The sequence below is a fragment of the Penicillium canariense genome (genome assembly GCF_028826845.1).
Source record: "Penicillium canariense strain IBT 26290 chromosome Unknown utg000003l_segment0_segment0, whole genome shotgun sequence".
Taxonomy (NCBI): Eukaryota; Fungi; Ascomycota; class Eurotiomycetes; order Eurotiales; family Aspergillaceae; genus Penicillium; species Penicillium canariense.
In genome coordinates, this window is record NW_026622730.1 from 1,611,878 (window position 1) to 1,635,742 (window position 23,865).

Consider the following 23,865-nt stretch of genomic DNA (forward strand, 5'->3'; position numbering starts at 1 on the left):
ACGCATAGAAATCGACTCTTCCTCTTCCTCCTCTTCCTCTATTGACTCATCTGCCTGTTCTCCCCCCCCGTTTCATTGTGATTCTCCTTTCTACGTTCTTTCCATCGGTCATCGGCGCATGATCTACGAGTCAGGTCTTCGCGCGGACACGCTCTGTTTCCGCCTTGCCTCACTTTGATTCAAAGCATTTCCCAGGTGTTTGTTTTTGCATGGGTCCACAGACTATGGCTTTCCTTCTTGTGCGGGTTTATCTGTTATCCACTTTCCTATTCCGTTTTCCATTTGAGATTTCTGGCTTGGGCGGAGTCCGGTTCCCTTTCCTGTGTGGTCGGTGCAGTTCTGCAGCTCCAAGGGTCTTAGTTCATTTTTTCACTTTCCATTTTCCATTTTTTTTTTTTTTCGTTAAGGGCATTCGGGGTTTTCTCGGGAGCTGGTTTTGACGCTGTTTTGCATGTTCCCAGATCGGGTTGGAGAATGGGGATGGAACCCCGGAACTTATTTTACTTCTTCTGCCTGACTCCTGACCTGGGGCTTTCTCATGGCTTCTAAGTATTCTTCTTTCTATCGGCCCTTCTCGTCCTTGTTAGATCGGGACATGGTAGCAAGAGGCAGGGTATGGTTCATCTTACTTCATATAGCGACTGCATACGCATACGTTATCTCTGGCGCGGTTGGCATATGCGGAAGCAATAATGGGGCTACGGAAGGCGAACAAAACTCTTATGGTATCGATACTGCGGCAACATTCGTGTTTGCACAATGAAGGCTTGCCACTTTCTTAGCTTCGATGAAGTTGCTTTTTGGTCATTTCATTTCCATGACAGTTCGTGTCCAAACTCACTAGCCATTGCATATCTCCGAGGATCGAATAATTTCTACATCGAAATCCCTATGGGATGTCGCGAGCCTCAGGTGCACGGAAGTGCTAGGGTCTAGTTTCGTTAAGCCAAACTCTAGCCTTCAGAAAATTGCTGCAGCCACACTCTCGAGCTTTGGTGTGTGAACGATGTAAAACCCTTCCCGCCTATATTGTTCGGATCGATGGCGCTTTTATCGTTGGGACCTCGTGGTCCGCTATCTGCCAACTAAATATCCCGTTTTGGCTCCCGGCCTGCCCGGCCACGGCCAAATATATTATACCAACAAGGATTCCCTATTCAGCCTGCCCCGAATTTGGTAGCTTAAATCATTCATGACAAGGTGATCTACTCCCAGCATGTTATAGGGCACTGCCTAGGCGCTCGAGTGTGCCTTTCAGCTCGCATGTGCCTATCCTGGCGTGGTACACCCGGTATTTGTATCAGGGTTCGAATCAACTATTCGCTCTGTCCTCGCCCCTTGAATTCCACCTACCTTTATGGGAACTAATAGGTCCTAAAACGCTTTTGCAGCGCGTCCTTCCGAGAATATTCATCTTGATTTGCTATAGGGTGTGTAGTAGTAACCTCTAAGATTACTAGATATTCATGGCTATTAGCGTGTTTCCATATAAAGAATTTAGTTTAGACTTGATAGCGGGTATAGCATTAAATTTTACTCGCTTCCGCAAGGCGTTCGGTATCTAGAACTTATAAAGCTATAGTTATAGCGGTAGTAACCGGATACGGTCTTCGATTAACTCTATTTTATTAATAGTATTGATATCTCTATTCTTGAACTTAAGATCCGCAAGCTCCTTTCTTTCTAGGTATATATACGATATGTCCGGTTCGGTAGGATTCCTCTAATAGTTCTAATCGATAATATAGTTAGCAATATTCTTAAAAAATTCGTTGCGGACTTTTTCTTTTGCCTCGTCGTGAATTTTCTTCCGGCGTATCTTAACTTTTCTTTCAAGGATACGAAGTTCACTATGTGAACATAAACCTTCTTTTTCTACAGGAGGCCCGATAGAAGTAACTTTAAACCTTGGTTATCTCTAACTGTTATAGATAAGATTTTATTGCTATATTTTAATCCTTAGACGAATTTATAGACTTTGTAATCTAGATAAGTTGAAATTATCTCATATATTACCTTTATGATTGGGGCTTAGCTAAGTATAATTAGTTTATACTTAGTTGATAATCCCTAATATTTCATCGCTATATAGCTACTTCTTGGCGGTTAGGTATTAATCGCTAGCTAGAAAATGGTAGAAAGTAGTTATAAGTAACTATCTCCCTCGAACCTATATTCTAATTCTTAAAATATAATAAATAGATAAGCCATGCTTCTTGCTAGATATTATATTAATGATATTCCTTATATAGGCTATACTTAGTAGGTTTCTTCGGGTCTACTATCTCTCCATCTCTAGGCTCGAAGACTACCGCGTGAGTTAGCTTCGATCTATAGAAAATACAGCCACTTACGATCTATTAGAGCGACTGTACCTTAGGGTTGCAACACGACACGATCTACAGGCTACCACAAGTTTATGTATCTTTTGTGACCTCAGGATGAGGGTCTTGGCCCGGGAGTAAGTAAATTCGCTGGTAGTCTTTCTTCACGTTCCACTTAAAGATCATAAAAGTTGGGGTAACACACCGAGGCCAATTTGGCCTGCATGTCTGCGTGGCTCCGGGGAACCAGTCTTTTAAGGACTGGACTCGTGCACGGGACACTCAATACTGTCACCTGAATGCACAGATCTCATATGAGACTGATAATTATCTTTCCGGTTGAAGCTTTTTCCACACTTAGAGGAGGGACATTTGAATTGGCATGGAGAGACATGCTTCGCCTTAATGTGCCGCCACAAGCTTGTCTCTCTCGAAAATGTGCCAACGTATCTACAGCCTTTCCAGCCACATTGGAAGCGACCTAATTCGCAAAAAAATGAATCAGTTCAAAGTTCCGTCACAAGATGCCGGGGGTGGAGCTTACTTGGAACATTATCAGAGTCGGTAGAAGAAAAAGTCTGCGGTTGGCTAGGCGTATGACAAGCAAGTATGCTTCCTACTGGATGTGCACGCTCACTGGTCCGCATCCTAGTCCAATCCTGTTGTTGATCGTGCTCGACCGTAAACCAAGATGGAAGAACTGTGTCCAGTACCCTGTCAGATGCAACGGCCCGAGAGGAGACGGGAACAAGGTGGTCCTGGGAATTTGAGTCTTCCAAATCACGGCGTGGAGGATCCTTCGCTGGCGATTCAATCGATGGAGTCAAATCCAACAACCCTCTCGTGTAGGTCTTAATATCTTCAAGCACGTCATCAAAGTCTTCCACTCTACCTTCATCGAGCCCTTCATCCGTTTCATCCCTTTCATCCCTTTCATCATCCCTTTCATCATCGCTTTCATCATCGCTTTCATCATCTCTTTCATCGTTATCTTTATCATTGTTTGCAGTGCTGTGACAGTGAACCAATTTGCTTGCTTTCAATGCATCCTCCGCCTGGGTCAATTTCACTATCACACTTTTCACTGATAACTCGGGATTTTTGAATATTTTCTTATGTCTGCGGCCTAAAACTATTAGCAGTCTTTGCTGTTTAACTAGCCTTTGTCAACAACTCACATCGAAAAATGCTCTTTGCCAAGGAAACGAGCGTTGATAATGTTAAAAACTTGAGGTTCCCCGAGCGCTCTAACCGTGTGTCGAGACCACCCCTCTCGACATCAAAGTCATTCCCCCACAGACAAAGCAGCTGGTACTCATTTTGAAAGATATTAAACCAAGTTCTGGTTTTCTTGTCGTTCCTACAGGCAGCTTTCACCAACGACTTGTACGACGTAACACAGCAGATGTAAAGATCCCCAATAACCCCAGGATGCATTGGCTGTTGGGTCAAGTCAACGGACTTCAATATTTGGACTTCTGACCGGCGATGGAACCCAGGTGCTGAAGTAGAGGCCTCCTTCCTTTTTTGTGGACTGTCCAGACCTGATAGTCGGGTCTCAGGGTCCATCCCTTTCGTGATCTATCAGTCAAAGCAGCGTAAAATGCCTTTGATTTGGATAATATCACTAGATGTGCAAACTTTTCTAACACTTGGTGTCGTATATTACCTGAACAGAATAGACACATGGATCTGAGAATTCAAGGTTGATAATAAATAACGAGGAGGCGGTGTAATTGATCTCATCGCATAGCCACAATGAGACAAGACTCGTTGGCTGCCCTGGGAAGGCGGGAGGCGAAGTATGTCTGTGCGCAAGGCACCTTGGTGAAGCACTGCCCCGCCTTGCCTCACCGATCTCGATGTGGTGATCATTTTATTGTTGATTGAACTAAACGACATTAAGAGGTCACGAACCCATTTTTCTCTCGTATAATCTTCCATATGCTGAAAATTCACGTTCACTATGAGTGGTTTGGAAGTGCCTGGTTTGATCTTTGGTGTTTTGCCTGTTTTTGTTCAAGTCTTACAAAGCTACCGCAAGATCCACGAGACTTTGAATACTTTTCGCCATTACTCCCGTGAAGTCAAAAGAATCAAGGACCGTTTCAAGATACAGCAACACAACTTTCAGAATGAATATAGCCTGTTGCAATATTTGGTATCTAGAGAGGACGATTCACAGGCAATCTGGAGCTACAGGGATTGCTCGACCCGGAAAAACGCTCTTCTGGAAGAACATTTAAATAAACGCCTCGATGACAGCTATGAGACATGTGGAGTCATTGTCAGTGACATAAAAAAGGAACTTGACGAGATGGAGGAAGACCTGAAGTCTTTCAGTGTCTTGAAAAACGAGAAGAGACAGGTTGGTCCCTGCATACTTCCTGGATTACCACCCCCTCCACTCACCTTCGGTCAGCATGAAAAGCTAAAGTCTACCATATACCGAGTTCGTAATTCAATTACAGTGGCCTTCGATAAAGAACGCTACGAGCGGCGTCTGAGGAAGCTGCGCGAGAGCAACATGGATTTGCATACCTTCCGAATGCAACTTGAGGAACTTTTGAAGAAGCGGTCAGATACTGTCAGACCTTCACAAGTTCGCAAAAGGTTACCACATCATTATTCCTCTGTTCAAAATGTATCGCAAACACTACACCAAGCTCTGTCCAGTGCTTGGAATTGTCCACACTCAGGTCACGAAACCCATTACGGGAAGCTCTGTGTCGAAGCTCAGGTGCAAGATATGGTTCGACTTGATCTAGCACTATCTTATAAACTCTGCCAGAGCGATGGCGGCTCAAGTTCAAGGTACATTTTACTCTAACTCAATCATGAACTTTTAGCTGATCTAGCAATCAGTAAGGATGAAGGAGATGATTATCATGTCTGGATTTATGTCCAATCGACCAGAATTGGAACCAAGTCAGCGGGACTGATGCAACAAAACTCAATCGACATATTCTCTTCTTGCCACGTCCTCTCAGCAGCGCTTTTTCCGAGTCAGATAGATGCACATTTATCTTTTGCTCACCAGTCTGTGACCCAGCCCCAATCATCTAAGGGACGAAAGGTGCAACTCGCCGATGATTGCATCTTAACGCAACCCTCCCCTCATGCTGCCACTGGGGTTTTCAACCCAAAAGACGTCACCAAAATGCATGATCTTTGTCAGCATATTGAGAAGATAGTTCATTCTTCAGAAACATGTGGAGCTGGAGAATGCATTGGCTACCTGGAAACCCCTCGGCTATTCAAGCATATGTTCTATTCAAATGAACGAGGAACATCCACAGACCCCACAGGTAAAGGAAGAAGCCTTACCCAGAAGGTTATCAATCTTGAATACTTGCTTCAAACCACCAAACGAGAACCGGCATTAGTGGACACAGGCTTCAAATTCAAGATTGCTCACAGGATAGCAACTGCCGTCCTCCAGTATCACTCTACCCCGTGGTTACGAGAAGACTGGCGACTCAAAGATCTCGCCTACTTTGGCAATCCCCAAGAGCTATCTGACGAATCACTACGTACCCTCCATCTCACATTCTGTTTCAACCAAAGCGAGCAAGACCAAGAATCAAAGTATGCACGATGGGAATCCAAAACGTCACCAGATCCCACATATTCCAGTATGGAGAGTATTTATTGTCATCACGGGATCAATAATACAGTCCTATTCAGTCTTGGGATTGCTCTCCTCGAGCTGGCTTATCATCAGCCTTTGGAAAAAATGTCTGATTCGCACGATCTTATTACAGCAGCCCGGAAGAAGGCAATGTCGGGTTATCCCTTGGGTCGTAAATACCAGAGGATTGTCCAGCAGTGTTTGCAGTGTGACTTTGGTATGGGGTCTGACTTGACAAAAACGGACCTGCAAACTGCTGTATACGGGGAGGTCATATGTTCTCTGGAGGAAATGATGAACTCTCTCTCCCTAGGTTAAGTCATGGTCTAGACAAGTACAGTATGCGTTTCATATAATTTGGAGCTCGTGTTCGTAAGCTTTTTTGCCACGCCATAAATTATTTCCACGTTTGATTGCCCCATATTTCACATCGTTAAAACTGAAATGGCCCGAAACAAACGAAGAATCCCTATTATCAAAAACTTACTTACGATGTTCCTGTTAGCCAAATTCTGCCTTCTAATTCACCAATCCTATCTACAACTTTCGTCTTATTGGCTACATCTTATACGCACCCCCCTCTTCTGATTACTCCTTTGTAGCTTTCAATCTTAGGCTTAATGCTAGAGATTTCGATCTTGCTCACTAACTCGTTGCTCTTTAACCCTAATAGTGGTATTCTATCCCTAATTTAAATAATCTTTTCGCCCCCGTCCCTATTCGCTAATCATCTCACTAGGCCCTTTTAACTCCATCTCTCGAGAACCCATAAAGTCCCTCCACAGAACTCATTACTGAGAGAATGTCCCCTCAAAAGACATCACCGTGAACCGAACGGAAGTGCATCACCATATTATCCTTTCGATTGAAGACTCTTTCGCAGCTTTCATCACGGCATGGAACTGAGCCGGGAGCCACGTGCTGTGTTTTCCCGTGGCGAATGAGAGTTACTTTGCTGGTGAATGGGCCAGGTCTTTTGCATTTTACCCACTCGCAGATCAATGTACTCGACTGGCTTCTTGTATCAATGAACTGAGGCTAGAATTGTCCTTAAATCAACCGAGTTTCATATCGAAAGAGAGCTCACTTTACTTCTTTCACGCGTCGACGACAAGTGAAACCCTTCGAGCCTCGAGCGTGTCCGGTGTCACAACTGGTAAAGCAGTGCTTGACGGTTGGCAAGGAAGTTATATGATCCGATAAGTCTTCCTTGAAACGAGGTCCCGTCCAACTTCTGGAATCAAATTGTGTTTCTAGGATCATTAGGTGCATATTGTTCGTACTGAACGGTGATCGGTGCTGAAGTCGTGGATATTTGATCTAGCCGTGGAGGTCCTGAATCGAATCAGACGTAGTTGGACAATTCAGCTCGTGGGGTCATATCGGGAATATGGAGTGGATGTTGTATATGACCAAACAAGTTATTTTGAAGCTTCAAAGATATATTCAGATTGGGGGCCATCTTCAAGGCAGAACTTTGATTGTTATCGCTGGAAAAAGAGTCTGATTTGAAACTCATTGATTTAGTACACACGCTGAGCAGCGAGGTTGGAAGAGGGAGGAGCCAGAGTAGAAGGAAAAATGGCGTTATAAACGCGAATCAGGGGGAAGTAGGTCAGGGAACATAAGTTTCTGCGTCATTCTTAAGCGATTGAGAAAGAGGGGAAGCTAAAGATCGGGTTTAGGGCTGAGAGAAAAGATGTTGTCGCAGTTGATACATGACAGAGCTTTGGTCAGCAGCCTGTTGCTTGTCCGGGGATCAAGCTGCTGAATGAAACCGATTTCTCACGTTGATTCCAAGGAATCCTGAGGAATAGGTGGGCGTGTCTTCTACCTCATTCGCTGGTGTTTCTACACACCAAGATCCTCCCCCCATCTCCAGGTTCTCCATACGCATCATGCCGCAAGATCATGCCGCTGCTTCCTGGGGCTCTGTGTGTTGCCTCTGATTTCCCAAAAGTCGATCCTGTTTGCCACGTTGGATTTTGTGAATTTCTCTCCTAAGGAGACGTGAGTAATGACGCACAACCCAGGGGAATCTATCTACTCACCACAACCGTTGGGACCAAGGAGCATCTACTGGTCGGCAACTGCGCTCCCAATTTCTATCATGCCATTCTCCCGTCCCCAAGTTTCTGGTAACAGTCACTTCAAAGCTCTCACCATCCGACTGTCTCTTTTGGAAGACTGAACAAATGGGGTCGCCTTGCGTATCAGTGTGAAGTCCTGCGAATTCACCTTGGACGTTCTTGAAGAAACGTTGCAGCCACTTGACAGTATTTCCATGCGGACATATCGACATACCTTCCACACCGGCATGTCGACCGGGTGGCTTGAAACTGTGAAATTGATATCCGTTCTCTATCATGAGACAGCCCTCGTGATCCTCGTAGAGAACTGTTTTGATGCGAGCTTTTGCTTCGGGATGGTCTGTAATCTCGCACTCATGGTAGAGCTTTGTGGGCGCTGGACCATTGGAGAGCACGCATTTGTAGTATGCCTCCTCAATAACTGGACCTGGTTTGGAAAGCGACTTGATTGAATCAATCAGGTGAAGCTGGTCCCAAAATGTGATGCTAAGACAGGGGCATATGTCCACAATTCCCACATCTGGCACACAGCGCTGGCCGTAAAGTAAGTGGCATTCATGGCATCGATGCTTCCACGGTAGCTGCTGTTTAGGTCGCGGATGAAGCTTCCAGCACTGTGGACAGTATTTCCACCGGGTGTTTTCAAGACGACGAAGAAAGAGGGATGGCAGTTGTCTCTCTGCGTTTCGGCATAGGACTCGCTTTTCATTCTTGATAGGGCGAGGGACGCGAAGTTCGGGGGCTTTTTGAATCGAATGATACCGGAAAAAAAGATTCTTGCAAGTTAGTGCAAAGCAGGCATGATCTGCTAGCGGAAGCAATGAGACAATCCTGTCTAGAATTTGCGGCGGTAGACTGAGGAAGAAACGCGGGCGGAGCGTGGAAGGTCGAATTTTGCGCAATATGGACTGCATTCTCACGGACAAGCTCCGTCGGCGCGGCGAAACAGGGAGTGATTTCATTTTTTGATTCATTACAGAAGTTGTAAGTGAGTAAATTCCCATGTGTACCTATATTTTTCGTCATTGATTCTTGAGACGACCACCATGAAGCTGCTGCCGACGCCGAATATAGACAGACTTCTCCTTAACTGGCGCGGAGTGATTAGAGGCTAAACCTAACACAAATAAACTGGCATCAGGCCTTCGATCATAATCCATGTTATGAATTACTGGGCTCTCCGATATAAATCCAGCGATGCCCAAAGCCTTGTCTTTCTGATTCGAAGAACATCACGTCTTAATATCTACGTATGGTTGGGGAGAACTAGCACTCCGACACCAGCGACAAGATAGACAAGATGAGCTTGGTAAAATGATGAACGCGATTGAATCAGCTATGAAAACGAAAAGTTCAGACCGGGGTAAGGCGGTGGTGAGCAAAGAGTCGACAAGTTCAAACCGCTTTGGATGTACTTGAACATAACCAAGAGGCTCACCACAAGAAATGGCGAAAACGCAACATAATTCAGATAATGTAAAGGCTCAAACCCCAGCAACTGTCTCGGAAATTACTACCTTTTTCGAATTCATAGAAAATAGACCCCAAATCCCCTAGATCAGACTTCCCCAGGGTAGCACACTCTATACGATGATCGACGGCGCTAATCACGCTTGTTTGTCCTGCAGGTCTATTTTTAGGGACCACTCGTACCGACCCGTCCCTGAATGCTTTTCGCGTCCAGGAACACGAACAGTACGAGCCTATCCCAGCACAAGCACATTTAAAGTGCTCGACAGCAGAGAAGACCGCTGCGCATGTGGATGGGGTCCGTTATGTGTTGCTATAATTGAGCCACAATACGAACTTTGGCCCCACGGGATAATTACTCCGGACATACGAGAAATTGACGATGGGGTTCAGGTTGCCCCATTTAGGGGTTTGGGGATACGAGTTGAGGTGGTATTCTGCGAGAAGCTGGAATGCGATACGGACTTTCCGCAAGGCAAGGGGAATGGAATCAAAAATGGGAACTAGGATCGAGGTATTAAACCGACCTGCTTTCCGCCGAAGTTCAGATCATCAGCTCAACTACTTCAACTACAGTCACAACCATCAAGACAATCTCAAGTCAATACAACTTCCAAGCTTTCCTTATTCCATCCCCATCAATCCAGCTCGATACCCATTCAACCGTCAAAATGATCTTCTCCCCTCTCGTCGCCATCTCCCTCGCCATTCTCCCCGCTGCTGTCAGCGCATATCCTATCAGCGGAGACACGGTGAACTGCCGTTCGGGACCTGGCACTGGCTACGACGTTGTCAAGACCTACAAAAAGGGTCAGGACGTCTCGATTACCTGCCAAGCTACCGGCACGGACGTCAAGGGCGACACCCTGTGGGACAAGACCTCAGACGGCTGCTACGTGACCGACTTCTACGTGAAGACCGGGTCAAGCAGCTACGTAACAAAGAAGTGCGACAGTGGCAGTGGGAGCGGTGGCGGCAGCTCCGGCTCTGGCTCATCCATCGTCGCCGCCGCCGAGAAGGAGAAGGGCCTTCCCTATGTCTGGGGTGGCGGTGGCTGCGATGGGCCTTCTGGTGGTGGCTTCGATTGCTCCGGTCTGACTCAATACTCCCTCTGCCACGCCCTGAAGAAGAAGATCCCCCGTACTGCGCAGACGCAGTATGATGCTACTAGCCAGGGCAAGCGCATTCCCCGCGCCGAGGCCAAGGAGGGCGATCTGATTTTCTGGGGTGAGAACGGAAACTGCAAGACCGGCGTTGCTCATGTCGGTATCTTCATTCGGGAAGGGTGGATGATTAATGCTGCGCACACTGGGACTCCCGTCCGTGAGCAGGCTATCTGGACTTCGTCTGGCGGCGAGAGTATTTGCCCTTATGCTATGAGGTATGATGTTCATGGCCCTTTAGACAAGGGATAAAGGCTAACTGAGGCTTGCAGATTCTGGTAGATTCAATCCTGAGCAGGGGTGGAAGACAGAGAGATATGGTTTCTCCAGCTGGGTTGGTTCGGTATCGATCGATCTGATACTGTTAAATTCTGAAATATTTGTGATATTGAGCACTGGAATAAAGGGTGATTGGTCTTTTCTTTGTCGTTTCTAGGTATGCAAATCATCTTCGGTCACCTACGGTTGGGTATTAAATAGACATTTAAATTGGTGACATGTTTCACTCCTTGCAAAGATCTTCCAGTAGTCCCAGCATCCGGCGCTGTAGATCGGCTAGTTCAGGATTGGTCAATTTGGATAGACCAGGGTCCACCAAACCATTTGTGTTCTGCTTCGATGGGGCATTCTCAGACGTGTCTGGCTCCTGGATCAAGTTTTTATTGAGCACAAAAAAGGGTATTTTCATCCCACGCAGCTCTGCCATCAGGGCGTCGGCCATTTGCGCGGAGGCCTTGTATACCTTCGCGTCGTAGTTTGAAAGTTCTGCTTGCTCTTCTTTTGCATCCTGAGATGATGTTAGCACTTTACGATACTGCCGTGGGAGGGTGGGTCGATCATACCGATACCGTTTTCGAGTCAATAGGTGCGCCAATGGAGAGTCTAAACGAAGCCGCTGTCAGTCTCTACCAGGGTGTCGCTCAAAAACATCTCATGAAACATTGTAAATTATCATAGAAAGAACCAGGACTCACAATACTGCGTCTAGTTCCTTTTTCTTGTCTCCACGTGCTAGTTGTCTCTCTAATAGGGCCTGGCGGCCCTTCCACCACTGTCGCTCATGGCTATGCTGGCTGCGGATCAGGCCGCGGATACGAAGCTGAGTTTCTTCATTCTGGCCGACCGTGCGCATTACATAGCGAAGCGCTGCAGGCCACGTCGTGATAGTTGATGGGTCGACAGCCGGGGTGCTGGATGTTTGATTTGACGTGCTGGTATGCGACTGTCGCGGCACATGAGCCTGCTCCCGACGTGACTGTCGAGGATCTGGGGTTCCTGACTGGCTAGTAGATGCGCTTCGAGATGTGCTGCCCGGCGCAGTTAAGCTAGACAGCGTGTGGAGGACCGAATTGAGGTCCGAGGCGTTGTAAGGAGACTCCGCCATCCTGAAAGGGCCGATGTGCAATATTTGAATATCAAGTGAAGTCGGTGAAGTCACAAGTTCAGATGATCTTATACGAGAAACGCCAGACCGCCGGCCGTAGTTGCGGCAGGAAAGCGCCAGCGCCACAAGCACGTCCCGACAAGTGAAGCTGTTGAATGTCTTGGCGCCATCTCCGGCCGTTGAAAATTTACCTAACCTTCCCACCTCCAAGTCCCGGTCGTCGCACGCCGCCCACAACAACGCCCCCTACACACTCAATCGCTGGGCCCTCACGCTAGTCGCATCTTCTCCGATCATTGCCCACCTTATCCCTTCGCCGTCGACACACCCGCTCCCGCGCACCATGTCCCGATCCGCGGCGGACGCAACGCGGTTCACGGCCACCGGGCCGTACGCCAGCTCCAAGCCCAACGCCGCGCCCTATGAGCTTCCGGGTTTCATGCAGTCGAAGGAATCTGCGAAGCCGGCTAAGCCGGCCGCACCACAGGCCGGTCCTGATGGCCAGCCCGAGACGCCGAAGCAGAAGGTCGAGCGCCTGCGGGCGCAGGCACGGGCTGCCCGGATGGCTCAGCAGAGCTCGGGCATGGACCGGTGGATTGAGAGTGGGCGGAGGTTTGCAAATCGCGCGCATAAGGGCATGGTTTATTCATTGATCGTTGCGTCCGGTATGTACTGTGCCTTTGTCTTGCCTTGGTGCCGGGGAAGGGGGCCATGGCAAACACGGTCCCCGATCTTCTTCAGGAGATGCTACAATCCCTTAGACGTGAGTTGATAGCTAACATGGCACCTTTCCACCAGGTGTTTGCGGTGTTCTCACAGTCTACTCCATGGTCTCGCTGACCCTCTACAACCGCCGCCAACGCACACTCTGGATCGAGAAGGAGCTTGAAACCCTAAAGCAAGCACGCATCGCCCAAGCCAGCGGCACTGCCACCGCCGAGCAGATGGAACTCATCGAGAAGGAGGAGATCGGGGAGATTTACAAGCGCAAGCGCGAGGAGGAGAAGGCACAGCGGCCATGGGCTAAGGCCAAGCGGTTCCTGTTCGAAAAGATGAACCCGGAGGACGCTGGTGCTTCCACTGCGGCTGCCCCGACTGTGGCGCTAGGTGCTGAGACTTCGCAGCCTAGTGTTGTCGAGGCCGTTCAGGCCAAGCAGGCTTTTGACGCAGCGAAGGCAGCGACCGGCGCGCCCGTGCCCGGCCAGTTGGACGTGATGGCGGAGAAAGCAGAGCAGGCGGTCAAGCAGACGACACGCAGCTGGACTAGTTGGTTGACTGGTCGGTAGAGGTGGGATCATCCTTTGAGGGGATAGAAACAAACCATCACGGACCTGGGATGAGGTCAAACCCGTCCTCCCGTCCTCCCGTCCTCCCGCCCTTCTCGAACATCTTCACCCTTCACCACGTCGGTATCCCCGCCACCGGGGTGCCGCCAGTCCCAGTCCCAGTCCCAGTTCAGCCAGTGCCGTATGAAGTATTTTATCTTGCATGGCGTGTTGCGATGAGCCTCTTCTCGCAGCATGCCTCCATCGTGGCAGGGGGTTTCCGGCGTTGCATTGTGTCTTTCTCTGTTCTCTGTTCTCTTTCCTTCCAGGTCCGTGTTTCTGAACTGCTTGGGGGTGTCTTTGGGTCGAAATCGGTTCGTCTTTTCCTCTGCCCGTGAGGTAAGACGGCCGTGTATATTGTGTACAGTACATAGAAAATCTGCTCCTTTCTCCACCCACCCACACCATCGTTTTGCAAGTGTTTGTAGGCGGCCAAAAGATTGCAGCCTAATCGAACCTGACAATCGACATGGTGACTGGGATTTCTCATCCAATCGGATACTCATTTCAGAAAATACGAAGCTAATAGGCTTGTCAAGCTGAATTTCACCCCTTGGCCCCCTCTAGGCATTCTTTGTTTTATATTGTAGAGAGGGTCTGGCGACGTACAGAAGGGTCGAGGCCACAGAAGGGCTAGATGCCAGCGCCAAAAGATAAAGAACGCGACCGGCAGACACGCCTTGACGGGAAAGAAACCTATAGCGGCTATAAAGGAAGACGACAGGCAAGCCAAAATCAATCGTATTTGAATACTGTGGGACGGTGATGAGAAAAATCAATGAATATCTGAGTCTGTTTCTCCTTGGAACTATGAGTACTAGGATTACTGTCAGCACATAGAGCGGTAACCTACCCCTAGCAACACATTGCAAATTGATTGCATAAATACTTCGCCAATTCCAACCTACCACCGATCAATTTGGACGCCAGCTCCGAAACACCCAACCCCCTTCCACAGCCTTTGCAAGCCCAATCCGCGGTCCTCGTTCACCATGCCTCTCCTCAAACATATCCTCTACCTCTTTCACAGGCCTTGCCATGCCTACTTCAAACAGCGCCGCTACTAATGCAGGAATACTCAGGCGCGCTTGTACCTCTCCTGTATTGCCCCGAACCGCTATCAGAGCTACAAAGGCGAGTATAATGCCCAGCAAGACAAGCAGCAGATTTGCCGCAACCAGGGCGAACAGTGGCGCTTTGGGAACGCGCGCAACAAGAATCTCTTCTCGCACTTGGGACGCCAACGCGGCGCGTGGCTCGAATGCGCCTGACGCAACTGCCAAGGCGGTTTGACCATATGCTAGTGCAAACTGATCTGCGATGTCTTGTGCGGAGTTGCCCAGTCCTGCGATGCTAGCAGCTTGAATGAGGTTCGGCTTCCCGACGTCTGTGTGGCGCTGTGTGCCTTGCACGATAAGCGTCGTAGAACGGTTAGAGTTGCTAGACGTCCAGTTCTTGATGGTGCCGTTCACGGAAGAGTATTCGACGTCGTAGACGGTGGATGTGCAGCTCACTGCTACGATAGTCGCACCGCCGTGTCCACCGGCCAGAACCTCTGGGTCGTTCTGCAGGGCTGCCGGGCGTGCATTGCGCATATTCGCTAGGATGATGGCGGAGTAGTAATAGGGGTTGCCGATCGGGGTTTGATCCGTGTTATTGTTCGATCCAGTTGAGTCTGTGAAGTAGGCCATGGTGACGGAGTTGGACGCGCCCACGGCTGTGTTGACGGTCCCTTGGAACGCAAATGGGCAGTGGTAGGTTGTGCCCACTCCGAAGACATCATTGGCGTTCGCGCACTGGGAGGTAACGGGAGAACATTGCGAGTGTATCGCATATGTTGAGACGGTGTAGTCGAGAGGCGCTAGGCGAGATATTTCCGGAGTCGCGACGTATGCGTACTGATCTTGACCCACAGAGTGAATTGGGATTGTCATTGTATCTGAAATGTTGGAGAGAACTCTCATCGGGTCGGGGTGAAGTAGGACATCGCCTGAGGCCGGGTTGTTGAGGTTACAGCTCAGGAGAGTGCTGTCTGCGTTCGTGCAATTCTGGTACACGCCGAATCCAAGACCTGAGGCGTCGGAGTTTGCGTGCACTTGGATGAAGTTGACAGTTTTGGTAGTGAAGTGAAGCCAGGTGTCGGTGACTAGGACAAGAGTGCTATTTCCTTGTTAAACTAGCAACTCGGTAGTATTTCTAGAGACTGAAAAACACGCACCTTAAGACAATGCCGAGGGTCAATACGGTCGTCACACTCTTTATCGCTCTCCCCTGGCGCTCGCGCCTTCCTCGCCAGCCAAAGGAATACATCAACCAGCTCCAAAGGGCAGAGAAGGAGCCGCTCGAAATCATGCGGACAATCAATGAGAGCTGAAAAGGTGTTGGTAGCTGCGCCACCTCATGATTTTCCGAGGCCGTCAACAGACCCTTCGCGACCGGGTAGGACACTAGAGCGACACCAAAGCCAACTAATATTGGAGCGACAGTGCTAGACCACGAGGCAACGGTGGTAAGTGTGGTTGCACTTATTCGGACAAAATAGACGCTTGGATCATTCTGGTCGGCGTCAAATGCTAGATCACTGGAGATAAAGTCGTTTTGTTTGATGCGATAATGAAAGACCAGGCCGAGCAGAAGCCCGGAGAAGATTAACATTGGCAATGTCATAACAGCGAACGCGATGAGAATCTCCTGGATGCGCCCCTGCATCTTCTTCGCCCCTCTATCGGGAGCCAGAGGTGCAGTTGAGTATACACCTCCTCTCTTGTCCATATCTTCAGAGGTGACCATTTTGGCGTGAGTAGGAAGTATGAAGTCTAACTTCCGCGGTTCACGACACCATTTGATGGCAATTACGGGTATTTGTGTAAAGTGATGGGCAAGAGTGCGGCTGAGGAAAACGAGGTGCTCGCCAAATTTTGTCGTGATAGTAAACGCCACCTAGACGCCACCAGAGCCTAGCGAATAGAGACCCCACGTCTAAACACTCTACAAATGATGCGTTTATTGTAATCCCAGAAAAGAGGCTGCAGGACCCTGCAGATCATGAGATGGCTTGACCGCGTGACCATGACTGGCGGCGAATTATTCAGGAAAGCCTGCCATCCTGAATCCGTCGCATAGGTCGACATCGGAAGGTATTCGCCGGTAGGATGCAAGCCATAGCACTCGATTATCCGTCGAGTCAATTCTCACGCTAATAATAGAATAGGAATAGTGAATACCGTAGAGGGTCAAAAATACTGTATTGTGCATCCTGGCAGTCTGGAAAAAATTCGCGGAGCTTCCTTACACTATAAGGTTTCTTTTGGTTTGAGGTATTGGTAGACTGCTCGGGGAGGTGCGGATACGCGATTGGCTCTGACACTCTGGCAGGTCGTATCGGCAAAGCTACTAGGTAATGGGCAGGCTTAGGTACGACACACCAAGTCAACAGTTCGGAGGACCGTTCACTCTCGAGTCGTCGTGCACGGAAGAACGAGTCTGGTAGTGCTAGTCCAATAGCAGATATTGCGAAAGCTGGTGGGATCGACAGCTCCTCTCAAGGTCAGAGGTGCAAGGTGTTCCTGCCGAGGCGATGTGGGGCACGGGAGGGCACGAAGGCAAGACCCTATCACGACCGCCATAAGCCCGCCCCCCCATGAGGTCCACTGCGCTAAGACCCCTTCCCGAACGTCCCGCAGCCGCATTTCTACGTCCAATAGCGCAAGAGTATATAGCAGGCCCCGCGGACCCCTCAAGACAATCCAACCCACCCACCTAAGCAAGTGAGGTCCTGGAGGGGGATTCCAACCTTCTTCCACTGTGGCCAACTCCAGCCTGTTGTTTCCGCCTGTGGTTTCATCCCCGCCATGGGGGTCGCCATCTTATCTGGGCAGGCTGTGACGCTCGTCTGCGGTCTCCTGAGCCTCTATATGCTCAGGACGATCGCGACGTATGCTAAGTTAAGGCAGTTCCGGGGACCCTCGTGGACCGGCATCTCGAACTGGCCTCACAGCATGGCGATGCTTCGGGGCAATTGCCACGAGTGGTATGCCGAAGTCAGCAAGAAACATGGTGCGAGGCATCTTCCAGGCATTCCATATGCCTTGCATCCTCTACCAGGGTGCCGTACCTCCTACGGCTAACCGTCTCGACTCGAGCCAGGTCCAATCGCCCGTGTCGCGCCTCGAGTGCTGATCACCTCCTCGCCCGAAGTCTGGATGCACGTGAACAACAAGCCTGGCTACAAGCGCTCCGATTGGTACTACACAGCCGTGCGAATCGAGCACCGGCGGGATAATGTCTTCAGTCAGACGGATAACGCGAAACACGAGCGACGAAGGAAGCAGATGGCTCCCGGGGTATGATGGCTGCCTCTTCTTCCTCTGCGACTCCCTGCCCACCCGTTCATCCGGCGTAGACGGCTGACCGGTGATTATATAAAGTACTCGGGAAGGGAGAATCCCCACCTCGAGGAGTCTGTAGATGAGCGACTCCACGATTTCCTAAACCTCATCCGGTCCAAATATGTCTCATCTGACCACCGAGTTGTGCCCATGGACCTAGCGAAGAAGGTTCAGTATTTTACACTCGATGTCATTAGCAGCGTCGGTCTCGGCACGGCGTTCGGGATGCTGCAGAGGGACGAAGATGTGGACGACTACCTCCAATCGAGCGAGGAGGGCCTTGCTATCGCCAATACTGCCCTCGCGATGGGCTTCAGCTGGATCGCCCAAGCGCCCTTCATCGGCAGGTTCATTGCGCCCTCACCCAAGGACAACAACGGTTTCGGTAAGATGATGGCCGCATGCTTCCGCCTTGTTGACGAGCGCGCTGCGAGCTCCGCCGACGAACAGTCCGACATGCTGGCCTCCTTCATGCGCCACGGCTTAGCAGGCGACGAGCTGCGCTCCGAGGCGCTAGAGCAGATCATTGCGGGCTCCGACACCACCGCTGGCGCCATTCGTGGTATCCTTCTGCACCTCATGACAAACCCCCGCGTCTACCTCAGACTGCAGCGCGAGATTGACGACGCCGTGCGCCGCGACCGCGCCCCAAGCACAGGCGGAGGCCTCATTTCGGCCGCCCAGGCTAGACAGCTTCCGTACCTCCAGGCGGTGATCCGCGAGGCTCTGCGAGTCTGGCCGCCTGTGGTGAACATCTTCCCGCGCGATGTTCCGACAGGTGGCGACACTCTTGTCGTCGACGGCGAGAGCGTATTCCTACCCGGTGGCGTCTGCATCGGCTACTCGGCCTATGCGATGCACCAGAGCGAACAGATCTATGGCAAGGACGCAAAGGCCTTCCGGCCCGAGCGGTGGCTCAAGTCGGACCCAGCCCTGTTGGATGTCATGGTGCGGACCAACGACCTAATATTCGGCCACGGTAAATTCCAGTGTTTAGGGAAGGCAGTGGCCCAGATTGAGATCGGAAAGACGGTATTCGAGGTGAGTCGAAACAGCGCCGCATACCTGCTATTGTCTTCTTTCTGCTCGACGATATGCTAACGGACCGCCGGCTGGACACAGCTCTTGCGCAACTTCGACCTGGCGCTGATCACTCCGACGCGTCCCTGGGATGCGCGGAACTACCTTGGGCTTTTCGCAATCTCGGATATGTGGGTGCAAGTGATGGAGCGAACGCCCTGTTCTCCGTGACCGAGTAGAGAACCGATCTAACGTCATATGCGGATGTCCTCTGTCATGGAGGGTTTAACAGGCTTTTTCAGTGGTAGAATACGGCTGATTTTCAACATCTTGTACATCCACTCATCCTTAACGCCCAGTCCTGCGGAGGCGCTAGTGGTAGATAGAAGGGAGACCCTAGAGTCTACGCAGGCTAGGCACCTCTGAAGTCTACTTGGTTTGTGTATACGCAACATGGCTTATTGTATGTACTCTCATGCTGCTTTCGCAACTCCCACACGAACAAATAGACACAACACCGAGGTGCGTTGGCTCAGTCTCGGAGGAACTCGCTCTCAACTTGGGCAGAAGCAACAATGCCAGTCATGACGTTGACAACGTGTTGACCTGTAGTGTCTCCTCCCACTTTTCAGGGGACTACGCGAACTCGCGATTCCACAATCCAGCAGCAAGCAGCGCGATATCAAGCCGCTTGAGCTGAGTATTGGCGCGGTTAGCGAAGCTTTTCACGCTTTGGAAGCTATTCATCTCGAGCTCCTGGATTTGAATCATGTCGGGGCGATTGGTGTATTTCTCGAGCTTGAGTTTTACCTTGTTGCCACGTTCCAAGTTGCGACTCCCGATGATCAGAGAGTCGAGTGGCAGTAGCGAATTGACCACATGGTTACAAAGAAGCATGAACATAAACGCCTGTAATTGCTGTATTTGAACCGGTGGGACACCGTAGTGCAGAAGAGCGCAAGCTCAATGGGGATCCCTTGGCCGGAGTCGGCCACGCCAGCAGGAGACTAAGGCGCGCGCTACGGAGCCTCAACCCAATGGAGCCTCACAGAGGAAGCCCTTGCGACTTGGCAGCCCCAACTCAGAGACTCAACCCCCTTTTCAATCCACAATCGCCGTCCTCTGAAGTTTTGTTTACCTCTTTCATATGATAATATTTTCCAAACTTGATTCAAGTCACTACAATGTCTGAGTTGACCAATTTCCCAGCCCTTGTGCTCGAAAGCATTATATCGACACTGGGTGAGGACAGTCTTAAAGCTCTGCGACTTACGTGCAACAGGCTGAGCGGCTTTTCTAATCAATTCTTATTCCGATCAATCTCGTTATACGACACACCTAGCAGCTGTCGACTGCTGCAGTCTATTCTCGTCCAGCGTCATCTTCGAGACGAGATTCGCAATCTGGATTTGAATACAGTAAAAGAGGATTACATGAGTCTCTCGTACAGATGATACCATTCACGAATAACCCAATGCGTAAGCGGCAGCTTTCCCGACTACACTTATTCCTATCCTTGATTCGAATATATAAGCCACAGGCAAGTATTGATTGAGAGTGGCCATTGTACATGGACTTTAAGCACTTGTAGACGAGACCACGCAACAGAAAGAGAGTGTAGTGGATAGTGGATAAGGAATCGTAGTATTGTAATTAACTTAGTATTTAAAATTAGTATTCTTTTGTCATATCATACATGCTTCTTACACAGCCACAGATATCCGGCACAGCCACAGCCACTGGTATTTGTATTGAGAGATTACCACTCCGGGATCACTATAACGAGTATGTTTCTAAACCAATTTCGCCCCACATGTCGTGTTCCAGCAACCAGCAAACCAGGGACCAGCGACTAGGAACCTCCACCATTCTGCAGGAACGGGCGGTGGCTTTCCTCTTCCTCGTTTGATCGACATGCCCCCGACCCGACAGGTGCTCACCATTATCACACCGTGGTCAACCTTTTGCGTTCTTGGACTCTTGACTCTTGCCATCTGACTGGCTCGGCGCTTTACGCTCTTCCTGAGATCAAGATCAAAATGCCTTGGAACAGCCCCACGAGCGATGTGGAGCCGCACACTCGCGCTATCGATGATTTCTCGCCTCAACAATCCCCAGTCCACAGTTCGTCGGCAAGACTAACCACGATGCACGGACTCCAATCCGCCACCGCAAAACAAGGTAAACGAGGGTATCTCAGAGCGAGCAGCAGCATAAATATCAACGGCATCATAATCACCCCCGGAATTTATCCGTTCCTTTGTGTCTCCCCTTGTGGTCCTACATTCGTTTAGCTGCGGCAAGTTCAACATGTCCTCTAGGGGTCGCACTTCGTTGGTCAACGTGCTGTTGAGCACAAGTACCTTTACGACCGTCTTTCCGACTACCTCCACCGTCACCTCCTCGTCCGCCATCGCCGGCTGCACGATTGCGCAGTCCGCACAGATTACCTGCAGTGATGGGTACTACAATACATATGGCAGCCGGTGGCAAGAGTTCTGCGCCGCTTCGGTCAGCGGTGGTACCGTCTATAGCTCGGGCTCAGGCCTTTCGCTGCGGGCTTGTATGTCAGGCTGTTCGGTCAATTCGCAGTGTACCGGGGTCTTTTGGAATTCCGGTGCTAAGATCTGTTATCTGATGACTGGGGATCTCACCATCACTTCGGGCGGCCCGTACCAAGCAGCATCCCGTTTGTCAGCCGATGCCAGCCCTTGCGTCTCGACCTGGTTGGTTACGGAAACGGGCGCCGTGACTTCGACGGAGGAGGTCGTTTATACTATCACTACCACCTCAACCCTATCTGCCTCGACTCTGCCGATTCCGTCTTCTACTCCTGTGTCGCCGTCTTCTATTCCCGTGCTGCCATCATCTATTCCCGTGCTGCCATCTTCTATTCCCGTGCTGCCATCTTCTACTCCTGTGTCACCGTCTTCTATTCCCGTGCTGCCATCTTCTATTCCCGTGCTGCCATCTTCTATCCCTGTGTCGCCGTATTCTATTCCCTTCTCGTCGTCCTCTATCCCCGTGTCGCTGCCGTCGACGCCACCGGGTAGCTCTTCGTCGACGCCCCTGATTCTGTCCACTTCTTCTAGTATACCAAGCCCGGTGTCTTCCCCGGTACGCTTGTCCTCGACTCCGTTGATTCGCACTTCGACTAGCTGTTCCCTTGCTACCGGCTCTCCTTCGATCATTCCTTCCGGTTTATCTTCCGTTCCCTCTTCCGGTGCTTCCTCCTTGCCCACTGGCTCGAACCCTTCCGAAACACAACCTAAATCCAGCGCCACCTCGCTCGACTCTTCAACCGTAACCCCGGGTGGGTCTTCCACTTCGACTCAATTCGCGGATGGATCAAGCGGGGGTGTGCCAGTCACTTCAACCTATACTACAACGTATACTGTCACGGAAACTCGGCCTGCACACCACGAGACGACATATTTAACCACTGAGACAATCACCCGTGTAACGACAATTTGTCCCGAGGGTTCTGAAGCCACGGCTCCCGCACATGAAGGCTCGGGGACAGCCATTACTCACACGAGCGTGACTCAAAACGCCAACCCCCAGCACACCACTACACAGACTGCTGGTGCTCCAACTCAGAAAACTCAGACCGATGCATACGCTTCCTCCATGACTACCTCCACCATCTATGTTACAGAGATCGACGTAACCACCGCCTGTCCGCCTTCTATTCACAATTGTCCCGTCGGACAGAGCAGCACTTACACCACGACCAGAACCGTCGCTACTCAGACGACAACGTATTTGGTCGCAGTGACGGACTCTGCACAGGCCTCCGCGTTGATGAACACCTCCGGCCAGCCCATGATTTCTCAGTCTACAGATGTCTCTGTACAGCCGGCCGCAGTCCCCACTCTCTTACTTGCTCAGCCCATTGCCCCCAGCCATGACCAAACTGGCGACCACGCTCTTTCCGCCAAGCCCCAAGGTTCAGCTCCATCATCCAGCGCCCAGAAATCCGGGTTCGCATCCTCTGGCTCCAGCCAAGCCACTTCGCACGTTACCATGATGAACTCGGTCTCGGGAGAATCGACCTCTGCGACGACGAGTGCCTCTGGAGCCGTCTATACTGGAGAGGCTCCCAAGATGGGACCTTTCTCTATCCTGTTCACGGTCCTGAACGTGCTGCTCGCACTCCTTTTCCTTTAGTGATTAGGAACACACTTCGTCATATTTGCGGAGGTTCCGGAGGTTCGGTGTATTTTGATATGATATTCTATGAGAGACTACTCTGTATATAATACTAACATTAATCTTGTGATGAAAGTCCACGAAAAGAACTTTAAACCTCATTTCTACCAGCGACTTGGAACCCTTGCTGTTGGATTTCGGTTGGATTTCGATCTCCCGTGCAGATGTGATCCATGCTCGCATCTCGTTGATTGAGCATGTGTCCTGAACACCCTCCGGTCGCATCAGACCCGGAACGCGTACGAAACGCGTACTGTAACTTCTTGCGTCCCACTCACAGGGTTGAAGAAGTCTCGGTGCATCTTGCTCGGGGGAGGTCAGGGCTACGAGGCCGCTCTGAAGGTAACAATCTGGTGATGGCCTGCGTCCATAATTTGAGGGTAGTGTGTTGTTGTAGTACTCTAACGTGGACAATCCCTGAGTAACCAATGAGTGCTCAGGGAAGCGCTGCCTGAGCACTCAGTGAGCACACCGTAAAAGTGGGCCGAAGCAGATTACGTAACGCTTCAATGACTAATATTCTGGTAAATAGGACGCTGACGGCGTCAAAAGTAGCCTTTTTCGGCACCCAATTTACCGTCACTTAGCGTTGGGATGTAGTCTAAGTATAATATCTTCTTTCCGAACTATAATAAGAAACTAGAGCAGATCTTCTCCTAAATAATTATAGAACCTAATTGATTAGTTTTATTTCAATCTTGGTTTATTTTTCACAAGAGTGTGGAGGTATAACTGATTTCGAACGCTACTGTAATGCTGTTTCTCCTCTTTTTCATATCTGAATCGAACCTCCTGCACATACAGCATCAAATATTCTACCCATCCATCATGCCAGCCAATACAATTGCACTAACAAGG

The 23,865-nt window shown here is 50.0% G+C and overlaps 9 protein-coding genes across 9 annotated transcripts; 4 read left to right on the forward strand and 5 right to left on the reverse strand.

Annotated features, from left to right (window-relative positions):
* Nucleotides 1-2,957: 2,957 nt before the first annotated feature.
* N7482_005414 (uncharacterized protein) lies at nucleotides 2,958-3,761 on the reverse strand (the record flags this gene model as incomplete). The annotated part of the gene is made up of 3 exons (XM_056687539.1): nucleotides 2,958-2,972; nucleotides 3,038-3,450; nucleotides 3,503-3,761. 3 exons carry the CDS (start codon nucleotides 3,759-3,761, stop codon nucleotides 2,958-2,960), a joined length of 687 nt encoding a protein of 228 aa, XP_056543094.1.
* Nucleotides 3,762-8,031: 4,270 nt separating this feature from the next.
* N7482_005415 (uncharacterized protein) lies at nucleotides 8,032-8,754 on the reverse strand (the record flags this gene model as incomplete). Its single annotated transcript, XM_056687540.1, has 3 exons — nucleotides 8,032-8,090; nucleotides 8,260-8,512; nucleotides 8,575-8,754. The coding sequence occupies 3 exons, from the start codon at nucleotides 8,752-8,754 to the stop codon at nucleotides 8,032-8,034; spliced, it is 492 nt and encodes a 163-aa protein (XP_056543095.1).
* A 1,432-nt stretch (nucleotides 8,755-10,186) lies between these two features.
* Nucleotides 10,187-10,930, forward strand: N7482_005416 (C40 family peptidase; the record flags this gene model as incomplete). Its single annotated transcript, XM_056687541.1, has 1 exon — nucleotides 10,187-10,930. One exon carries the CDS (start codon nucleotides 10,187-10,189, stop codon nucleotides 10,928-10,930), a length of 744 nt encoding a protein of 247 aa, XP_056543096.1.
* A 250-nt stretch (nucleotides 10,931-11,180) lies between these two features.
* Nucleotides 11,181-12,062, reverse strand: N7482_005417 (DUF2458 domain-containing protein; the record flags this gene model as incomplete). The annotated part of the gene is made up of 3 exons (XM_056687542.1): nucleotides 11,181-11,465; nucleotides 11,521-11,560; nucleotides 11,653-12,062. 3 exons carry the CDS (start codon nucleotides 12,060-12,062, stop codon nucleotides 11,181-11,183), a joined length of 735 nt encoding a protein of 244 aa, XP_056543097.1.
* A 343-nt stretch (nucleotides 12,063-12,405) lies between these two features.
* Nucleotides 12,406-13,348, forward strand: N7482_005418 (cytochrome c oxidase assembly protein COX14; the record flags this gene model as incomplete). Its single annotated transcript, XM_056687543.1, has 2 exons — nucleotides 12,406-12,727; nucleotides 12,861-13,348. The coding sequence occupies 2 exons, from the start codon at nucleotides 12,406-12,408 to the stop codon at nucleotides 13,346-13,348; spliced, it is 810 nt and encodes a 269-aa protein (XP_056543098.1).
* Nucleotides 13,349-14,301: 953 nt separating this feature from the next.
* N7482_005419 (uncharacterized protein) lies at nucleotides 14,302-16,177 on the reverse strand (the record flags this gene model as incomplete). The annotated part of the gene is made up of 2 exons (XM_056687544.1): nucleotides 14,302-15,547; nucleotides 15,606-16,177. 2 exons carry the CDS (start codon nucleotides 16,175-16,177, stop codon nucleotides 14,302-14,304), a joined length of 1,818 nt encoding a protein of 605 aa, XP_056543099.1.
* A 1,061-nt stretch (nucleotides 16,178-17,238) lies between these two features.
* On the forward strand, nucleotides 17,239-19,026 carry N7482_005420 (cytochrome P450; the record flags this gene model as incomplete). Its single annotated transcript, XM_056687545.1, has 4 exons — nucleotides 17,239-17,427; nucleotides 17,530-17,730; nucleotides 17,815-18,816; nucleotides 18,898-19,026. 4 exons carry the CDS (start codon nucleotides 17,239-17,241, stop codon nucleotides 19,024-19,026), a joined length of 1,521 nt encoding a protein of 506 aa, XP_056543100.1.
* Nucleotides 19,027-19,431: 405 nt separating this feature from the next.
* N7482_005421 (uncharacterized protein) lies at nucleotides 19,432-19,698 on the reverse strand (the record flags this gene model as incomplete). Its single annotated transcript, XM_056687546.1, has 1 exon — nucleotides 19,432-19,698. One exon carries the CDS (start codon nucleotides 19,696-19,698, stop codon nucleotides 19,432-19,434), a length of 267 nt encoding a protein of 88 aa, XP_056543101.1.
* A 1,407-nt stretch (nucleotides 19,699-21,105) lies between these two features.
* Nucleotides 21,106-22,965, forward strand: N7482_005422 (uncharacterized protein; the record flags this gene model as incomplete). Its single annotated transcript, XM_056687547.1, has 1 exon — nucleotides 21,106-22,965. One exon carries the CDS (start codon nucleotides 21,106-21,108, stop codon nucleotides 22,963-22,965), a length of 1,860 nt encoding a protein of 619 aa, XP_056543102.1.
* Between the last annotated feature and the right edge of the window lie 900 nt (nucleotides 22,966-23,865).